General features: G+C 61.1%; 1 protein-coding gene across 11 annotated transcripts; it reads right to left on the minus strand.

The window, feature by feature from the left end:
* Positions 1–154: 154 nt before the first annotated feature.
* Positions 155–7,928, minus strand: CORO6 (coronin 6). Of its 11 annotated transcripts, XR_006603712.1 has the most exons (13): positions 7,696–7,926; positions 6,312–6,571; positions 4,776–4,898; positions 4,174–4,303; positions 3,896–4,077; positions 3,122–3,241; positions 2,694–2,813; positions 2,138–2,242; positions 1,905–2,050; positions 1,479–1,536; positions 1,143–1,373; positions 844–1,045; positions 155–809 (listed from the first exon to the last, which is right to left on the minus strand). XR_006603712.1 is itself a non-coding variant. In XM_004746932.3 (12 exons), the coding sequence occupies exons 2-12, from the start codon at positions 6,507–6,509 to the stop codon at positions 923–925; spliced, it is 1,533 nt and encodes a 510-aa protein (XP_004746989.1). In that variant the 5' UTR covers positions 6,510–6,571; positions 7,696–7,928; the 3' UTR covers positions 155–922. The 11 variants fall into 11 exon arrangements, 10 of the variants coding, with proteins under 10 accessions (XP_004746989.1, XP_004746988.1, XP_004746987.1 ...); XM_004746932.3 differs by having other exon boundaries at positions 155–1,042; positions 7,696–7,928; XM_004746931.3 differs by having other exon boundaries at positions 155–1,045; positions 6,312–6,511.
* Positions 7,929–8,848: the final 920 nt, after the last annotated feature.

Genomic DNA, 8,848 nt, shown 5'->3' on the forward strand with positions numbered 1-8,848 from the left:
CTGAACCTCAGGGTGGGGAAGGCTCTGAGGTAAAAGAATGCCTGGTGGGTCCTGAGCCTTTGTCAGCACCCCCACAAGCCTGGGGATATAGCATTTGCAGAGGCCGTGGGTCTTGCCCCCCTCACCCCCACGCAGGCAGGAGGCACAGACCGAGCACTTAGTAAAATATTTCATTCAGTAAATCTTGTTTTCCTCCTAGAGCCGAGGCATCAGAGGGCTGGGGGCAGTTGTGGGGGGTACAGGAAGAGGGGTGTGAACCTGCTTCCATGCCAGTTTTCTGGTTCTCTGGCGGGGGTGCAATGCGGAAGCCGCCCTCTCCCCTGCGGGTGAAAAGAAGGAAGACAGCCCTCTGCCACAGACTGCTGGGTGTAACTGGTGGGTTCGGCCCTGCGGCCAATGGGTTGTGTAGGTCTGTAGATCTGGGGTGGCGCCCATCCGTTTTACCACTTCGGATAGTGGCATCAAGTGAGCCGATTAGAGCGTTATAACTTTCCCCATTTGGTCTGGCGAGACCCGTTGCACGCCTACCCCTTTGAGGTCAAGCCCAAGATCCCCGATATCCCCAAGAATAGCGCTAATACTAAGCACTTCCCCTGCCCTAGGCGGGAGACAGAAGGGACACCGCCTCGCCGTGCAGCACCGTTGCTGAGGTCCCCGTCACCCCGGGCCTCCCAAGGCCAGCTCCTGCTGAGTCCCGGACGAGGCACGTAGCCAGGCGGGTGCCAGGCAGACGGGAGTCTCGGCGACGCTCCGTTTGTCCCGGACTCCCGCGAGGGGATGGAGTTCCCTTCCCAGTCCAGCCCCCGGACCCCGCCCAGAGGGGCGGGGTCCGGGGTTCCGGACAGAAAGCCGGGGCGGGGCCGAGTCCTGCTCCCCGCCCGGCTTTGCTCCCCAGGCTCGGAGCTGCCCCCAGCGCGCCGCGCTAGTCCGTGCCGTCCACCAGCTCGCACAGCATGTTCTCCAGAGCCGTGATGCGCTGCTCCTGGGCCTGCACCTGCTCGCGAAGGGCCTTGATCTCATCCAGCAGCGTCTCCAGAGTGTGCTGCTGCCGGCGCGCGGAGGACAGAAGAGGCTGTGTCAGGAAGGGGTCGGGACGGGGGATGTGTAGACCGGGCCGGGGCCGGAGCCGAGCCGGATCTTACCGACAAGGGGGCGTCGCTGGCCGACTGGCTGCGGCGGGGACCGGAGGGAGGGCGCACGTCCAGTATATTGCGCTTGGTGACCCGGAGCTCGCGGTGCTTGGGAGGCACGTAACCGTCCCTCAGCGAGATGAGCACGGGCTCGGCGTCCTGGCCGGATAGCCATTCGTCCGCTTCTAGGGCCGGCTCGGGGCCCGGAGTATCTGGGTACAGGTCGTCCTGAAACAGGTCTGACTGCGAGGGTGGGGTACAGGAAGACTAGTGTTAGCAAAGGGCCGGGCCTGCTCCTTTCCTTCCGCCTTGGAGCCCTCTCTTCCCAACCTCTCCGCGCCCCCTTACCTTGCGGGGCACAGTCATGATGATGGGCTCACATTTTCTTTCGTGCAACTTGTAGAACCTATAAGGGAGCGGGCTTCAGCACCCCTGCCGTCTCCCACCCCCTTTTCTGCAGGGGACCAAGGGACCAACACTTGCTGAGCCCGTACCATGCACTTCAAAACACATTATGGGTCCAGCTGGTAAAACATCTCTGATGGGGTGTTTATCATCATTTTACAGTTGAGGAAACTGAAGTTTAGAGAATGTTAACGCTGGGGCTGGCACGGAAACAAGCCTGGTTGTCCCTCACTTCCCCCGATCCAACCGCCCCCCCCCCGCAAAACACCCCCACTCCTTCCCAAAGATCACACTATGGGAGAAGCCCTGTGTCTTCTCCGATGGCACGTGGGGACAGACACGCAAGCGAGAAGGGCAAAGGCTGCTGACCGGGCGATCTCACACTTGCTGACATCCAGCCCTCGCTTAGGCATGAAACCCATGCCCCTCTGAGGTTCCTTGCTGCTGAACGTGTTCAGGTAATGCACGAAAGGTGGTTCGTCGGTAATCTCAAAGTACCGAATGCTGCTGTCGCCCTGCAAAACCAATCAGTTCAGAAACATTCTCAGGTGGGACCCTCGATATCTCTGTCCCGTCCCTGTCCTCCCCTGCAGTCTGGGCACCTTGCCGCATAGGTAGACGATGCTGGAGTCGGGGTCGTAGAAGGGCAGTAGGACCCCGTTGCTTGTGTCCATCTCCTGCAGCGCTACTGGTTCCTCAAAGTTGTTCTGCCCGAGCACAGGAGGCGTGACTAGCCCTGTCCCGGCCACCGTGCCACTGCTGGATCCCCTGAAGCCCCCTTGACCCTTCCTACCCGCTGCAAGCCCCCCGCACGTGCCCAAGGCAGTTCTGGCGAACCGAGCTGTGGGTCCCGCCCATGGACACATCAGTCCCAGGGCCCCGCGCACATACAGCCCCTGCGCCGCCGCCGCCGCATGCAGTCACCGCAATCCACCCCCAGGGACTCGGCATCACCAGATGGGGGTGCCAGCGTGGGCTCCTTCAGGCGGCGCAGCACAACTGGACGGAGGGGTGGGTGTGGGGATGGCAGGCGCTGCAAAGGGGGCAGCAGCCTCCAGCCCAGTCCAGGTGGGCATGCCCTGCGGGTGGGGGGCGCCTGGCCCCTCTCCCGTGATGCCAGTCCCCAGGGCACACACCCCAAGCTTCCAGCTGCGTTACCGGGTCCCACAGGCCCAGCTCTCGCTGGCTCATGCGGGTGAAGCCTGTGGTGAAGATATGACCCTGGCGCGTGAAGACGGCCCGCATGGGCCTCATTCCCTCGTGGGCCGCAAACCTCTCCTGGGGTGGGGGGAGACAGGGAGAGGCGTCACCCAGCTGCCTGCGCCTAACTACTCAGCTTCCTGGGGGGCCCCGGCTGGCCCCAGGCCTGGAGAGCGTCTCTGCGACCGGCGGGAGCGGGAAGTGCGCGCCTCTTGGCGGATCCCGAGACCTTTAAGCGCCCTCAGAGGCGGATCCCGAGAGCAGGGGAAGTCGGCCGGCTCCCAGCCGCCGCAGAGGGGCTTTTCCCAACGAGGCCCCGGCCTGGAAGGACGCTCCGGACTGGCCCCGTGGAGGAGCGCGCGCGCGCTCAGCGCGGCCTGGCCTACCGGGTCCCAGAGCGCGAGTTGCCGCTCACTCATCCTGCTGAAGCCGGTGCTGAGTAGCTTCCCGTCCGCCGTGAAGACGGCCCGCAGCGGGCGGGCGCCCTCGTGAGGCCGGGCTCGCTCCTGCTCGCGGGGTTAGTGGGTTAGAGCGCTCGCGGCGGGGACAGGAACGGACCCCGTGCACCCGCACCCCGAGTCCGAGTCAGGGCGGGGAGGCAGGGGCCGCCGCCCTCAGGGAACCGAGCTAGGCGCGAGGGTTGTCCCCTCTTCCGCTCGCCCTGTGGGTCGACTCGGGCAGGTAGGGGCCTACCCAGAGGGAGAGCCGGTGGCGGGCCCGAGACCCTGCAAGATGGGGCGGGGTGCCGGCGGAGAGGAGAGGGCTCCGGGATGTGTCATGCAGGTTCTGGTGGAAGCTTGCAGCGTCTCCGCTGCTCAATTCCAACCCGATGAGCACTGCTCTGAGCTTGTGAGGTGCTGGGGAACCTCACAGGGGAACTGCTCTGAGCTTGTGAGGTGCTGGGGAACCTCACAGGGGAACTGCTCTGAGCTTGTGAGGTGCTGGGGAACGCAGGGAACAGGAGCGGGACAGAAGACTGTGGGCGGTGGGCTTCCTTAGGGCTGGGAGCAGGGGTTGCAGACACTGGGAGGAGGGTACTGCCTCGGGTTAGGGTGGAGGAGGCGAGAGCCGGGACTAAAAACTCAGAGGATCAAGGGCACTGGGGCCTGACAGTTGGTTCCTAGGGTGGAGGCTGGGGAACAGCAAAGCCAGGCACTCACCGCCACCACCTGGCCCTTGCGGGGGTCGATAATGCGCAGGGTCTTGTCCTTGCAGGTGGTGGCTAGCAGGCTGCCGTTGCTGTTCCAGCACACGCTGTGGATGACATCTGGGTGCATGTCGTCTAGACTCAGGAGCACCTCCCCCGTGCCCACATTCCAAATGATGATCACATTGTCACCACCTGCCCAAAGCAGCCAGTCACGGTTACTTGGGTCCTGCCTGTGCCATCCTCCCCCAACCACACCTGCAGTAGGGACCCCGCCCTAGGCCCCCAGACCTGCACTGAGCAGGACATTCCGCGCGGTGGGGTGCCAGGAGAGGATGCCCACACGTTTGGAGTGTCCCTCAAGTGTAATGATGGGTTCTGTAATGTTGCGCACTGGGGTGTAGTCTGGAACCTGCCACACCTGGGAGGGAGGAAAAGGCATGGGGTGAGTGGGATGAGGAACCTGCTTTGTCTCTCTGCTTCTCCCCAACATTGCCCCCTCCCCACCCCAAACCCTACTGGCTCTCTTGAGTGGTAACGGTCAAATACAAGATGTAGGCAAGATGTAATGATGCCTGCCCTGGGCAGAAGCAGCTGGGAGCCAGGAGGAGACACTGCCAGCTCTCCAGGGATCTTTCTTTACACCCCAGCCAGGAGACTTCAGAGCACTGCCCCTTGCTCTTCAGGCCTCAAGTTGGCCATGGCTATAATTAGCCTTAAGAAGTGCATCCTGGGAGGGGGTGGGCATGTGGCTAAATATAGCCTGGGAGCTAGGCAGGGCTGGGCAGGCCCCGGGGACCCAGCACCCCTTTTACCACCTCCCCTAGCGCAGGTGAGGCAGCCCTCCCCCCTTCCCCTGCCCAGCTGCTCTGCAGCATCCACCTGGTTCCTACCATGACCGTGGTGTCATCTGAGGCACTGGCAATGACGTTGTCATTGTGTGGGCACCAGTCGATGTCCAGCACGGGGGCAGTGTGCCCGGTGACCAGCGGGTAGTTCTTATCCACTCGTCCTGTCTGGAGGGGAGACAGGGAGGGAGCTCTGGGGTCAATTTCCTGTGTGCTTTTTGGGGGTGGGCCATGGACCTGTTTACATCTCAATATTCTATCACCTAGTTTGTCTTTGCGAACCCCTTTCAGAACCTCCAGCCCCATGCAACTACTTCCTATACTCCACTGAAGGCAGACAGAGTGGAAGCCATTTAATATCAGGGAATCAGACACAGAGAGGTGATGACTTAGCCAAGGACATGCAGCAAGATACTGGGGGAGCCGAGACCTGAACTCTCAGTCCAGTGCTCTTGCAAAAACACCTACTTGGAGGAGGCTGCTGTTGGGCCCGTCCCCCCAGCTAGAATGTCTATAGGAAGCCCCTGGTAGAAGAGGTCAAGGTGAAGTAGGTCATAGGCAATGCAGTGGCCAACAGTCCTTTCCTAGCCAACCTTGGCAGATCTCCCCACCCCCGTCACTAGCTTGACCTTGGAACCACCAGCAGCAGCCACTCCTGGTGCGTGCTATCTCCCAACCTGAGCTGGGGCTCACCTACTTTTGGTTGTTATGGGCTTTTTATGTGGGGCTCTGAGACCTTTGCAGAGGCTGGCATCAGCCCAGAGCTGGCAGTAGGGGAGGGGGTGGCCGTGTGGCACCGGAATGGCAGTTGTCCTGGGTGAGGAGGTGGCTGCAGTTGAAATTTGAGCCCCCAGGGATGGTGTCCTTGGGTGATGTCTGCATTGTCCCAGAATGAGTCACTGGCTATTGTCAGGCCTCTTCCTGACCCTGCCACCTGCCAGGTCTCCCTTCACAGGGTGTAGGGGCCAAATCAAGGTCATGACTTGGGGTGGCCATCCTGGGGGTGGAGATTTCCAAGGGGCTTGAGGTTACCCAGCAAAGGGGGAGGTAATTGCCCAGCCCCCATCCCTGGGGTAGGGAGGGCTCTGGCCTCTGGTGTGATGTACCCCTGCCCTTTTGTTCTCATTCTGTCTTGCTCTAAGAACCACAGTGGGGAGGTGACCAGGACTCTTTGGAAAGAGCTTGACGCTGTCCTCAGCGTGGTGTTCTGGGGTGTGATTTAATCAAATGGTCACCATGCACTGGGGAGAAAGATCATAAGGGGGGTGTGGCATCGGGAGAGACAGGAACAGAATCTGGGTCAGGCCCTGGCTCCACCACTTCCCAGCTATCTCCATAACACCCTTCTGGTCCCTGCTGGTGACAAGGGTGCTGCTCAGAAAAGGGGACCCGCTGTGCGTGTGTGCAGGCCACTGTGCTGCTGCTGTTCTGGGCAGGGTGAGGGAGCCTCCAAGTTGGTCCCCAAGGACTTGGGGAACAGGGAGCAGCTGATGGACACAAACTTCCCTCTCAACTGAAGGAGGGATCCCCCGGGGCCACAGCTAGTGTCTTCCCACCTGCTTTCTTCCCCAAATCCCTCACCTTGGCCAGAGGCAGGACAATGAAGGCACCTCCACCTCCTGCCTCCACAATAATGGCCAGGAATTTGGGGTTGACGGCACAGAAGGAGCTGTCCCATGTGACCTTGGACACACGGATATCCTCGTAGGATTGGTCAGCCTTTGCCGCCTGCCCAAACACATGGCGGAACTTGCTCTGCCGAACGACACGCCGGCTCATGGCTGTGGGTAGAAATGGAGGATCTCAGTTCTGGGAATGCCTTTGGTCCTTAGTCCTGTGAACTGGGGGAGGGAAAAGAGCAGGGAGGGGGTGGCAAGTGAGAAGGGTTATCTGGCTATGAATCAGGTCCTAGAACAGGGAGCTTTCTTCCAGGTGATGAAAGTATGTGAAAGGTCTTTGCCACCTATAAAATGTTGCTTAATTCAAGGGGCTGGGATTTGGGACCTGACTTCTTTGAGACCCAGGCAGGGGACAGTGGAGTTTGCCTGGGCCTGAAAGCTTCCTGGAAGTTGCAGTGGTTTGGGGAGGAGCCTCAGTGCAGGCTGCCCTCCTGATGGCTAGCCTTGGATGAGCATCTCTTCAGGAAGTGGTTTATTTCCTAACTGCACGTTGCCCAGAATCAGAGGCCATGGTCTTGGGATCTTGGCTCAACGCCAGCTATGGGGCTAAGACTGCAGCCCCTCAAGATCCTGACCTCTGCATCTGTAACATAGTTTGGGCAGACGGGCTTTTGTCTTTTTCTAAAAATTTGCCAAGGGGAAGTTCCTCCTGCCAGCTAACCTGAGTCTTTCCTGCTACTGTTTTCATCAATTTCATCCCATCCTGTTGGGGGACACAGTGTAAGGTGGATCTCTCCACTCCCCTTTCACCGGCCTCTCCAAGAAGTCCTAACTATGGTCTGGCTTTTGCCTACCATACTTCCGTTCCATTTCTCCTAAGGGTGCCGAACTCTCCTGGGGTGGAGTCCTCAATCCCCGCGCTACGGCCAGATTTGCAGGAGTCGCGGGGGGGGGGGGGCGTGAGTGCCTTTTCTTCAGCCAGGGTCTGTGCTATGCTCTTCCCCAGGGGACTCACCGGGCTTTCCCAAAGTCCTATCCAGTGATTCCTGCCCCTCCCCAGCCCCGGGCATCCCTGTGCCCTTCACGCCGCTTCTGCAGCCCCAGGCCTGAGGCCCGAGCCTCCCGGCACCCTCCTCCGGCTTCCTGCCCCGGCACTGCGTTCTTAGGAGACGAGGTGTTGGTGCCGTGCAGGCGCGCGGGCCGCTGTCCGGCCAAATATAGACGCCAAGTCCGCCCCGCCCGGGACCGAATTTGGCGGCGCGGGGGAGGGGGCGCAGATCTCTTCCCTCTCTAGAGACCCCGCCCGCTGCGGTGGCTGCGGTGGCGGCGTGGGATGGGGGAGGTACCTGGTCCTGAGTGGGCCGAGGGACGCTCACGCTGCGACTCCACTGCAGAGGGGTCTAGGGGTGCGCTGGGGGCCGAGGGAGTCAGGACGCCGGAACTGCCTCTCCGGGTGTCCGCGGCGTCTGGGGCCCGGGTGTTCCTCTGCGCGCTCGGGCCGCTGCTTGCGGCTCTCCCGGGCCCCGCGTCGCTGCAGTCCCAGCTGCCGCTGCCATCAACCTGCGGGGGCGGGGCTTATGACGGGGGCGTGGCCACATGTGCCCCGCCCCCCCCCAGCGGCGGGAAAGTCGAGCGCCGCTGACTCTGAGCCGCCAGCCCGCAGGGCTCAAAGAACTGTCAAAAGTAATTGAGGGTGTCCCGGCGGGATGTGCGCACGCCTTCCCCACCCTCCGTGCCTCCGGGGTGGGCTGGGCAGACCCAGGTTCTCAGATCCAGGTTCGCAGACCCAGGTTTCCAGACCCAGGCTGGGCGCGGAGAGGGAGACCCGGCAGCCGCGCAAGATCAGGTGCCTTCGCGCCGCATTCCTGCTGCAATCGCGCTCCCAATTTAGCCTGTCCCCGCTGGAGGGCCGTGGCGGCGGGACTGCACGCACGTCTGGACCCTCCTGGGGAGAGGTCCTGGCAGATGCTTCTAGGGAGTCTTCCCAGCCCTTGGGTGAGGGCCTAGGCTCGCCCAGGACAGCTCGAGGGTACCCGATAGGGTACCCGTTCTTGTTATTAATGGCTATGGCGACCACTTGAGAACCTAAAACGTTGGCACTGTAGCTAGGCATTTGACCCGATAGAGAGGATTCCATGGAGGAGGGCGCACAGCAGACTAAAGACTCGCTGAGGAAGTGAATCTACCTTGAACCCGTGGGAACACCAGGTTCAAGGAGAAGCAACTGCCACAGGCTTTTGGCAATCAAATTTTGTTTTATTTACTTTAAAAAAGACTTTGAGAGGGAGAATGCGAGCATGAGATGGGGGGTGGGGAGGAACAAAGAGGAGGAAGGAGTAGCAGACTCCCCACTGAGAGGGCAGCCGGGTACAGGGCTCCATCCCAGGAGCCTGAACTGAGATTATGACTTGAGCTTAACCAACAGAGGCATCCAGGCGTCCTCCCTGCAACCCATCTCCCTTCTTCCACCATTATCCAATACTTCTCTTCTAACAGCAA

This window comes from Mustela putorius, unplaced genomic scaffold (genome assembly GCF_011764305.1).
Source record: "Mustela putorius furo isolate JIRA1106 unplaced genomic scaffold, ASM1176430v1.1 tig00003962_pilon_pilon_pilon, whole genome shotgun sequence".
In the NCBI taxonomy this organism is placed as follows: Eukaryota; Metazoa; Chordata; class Mammalia; order Carnivora; family Mustelidae; genus Mustela; species Mustela putorius.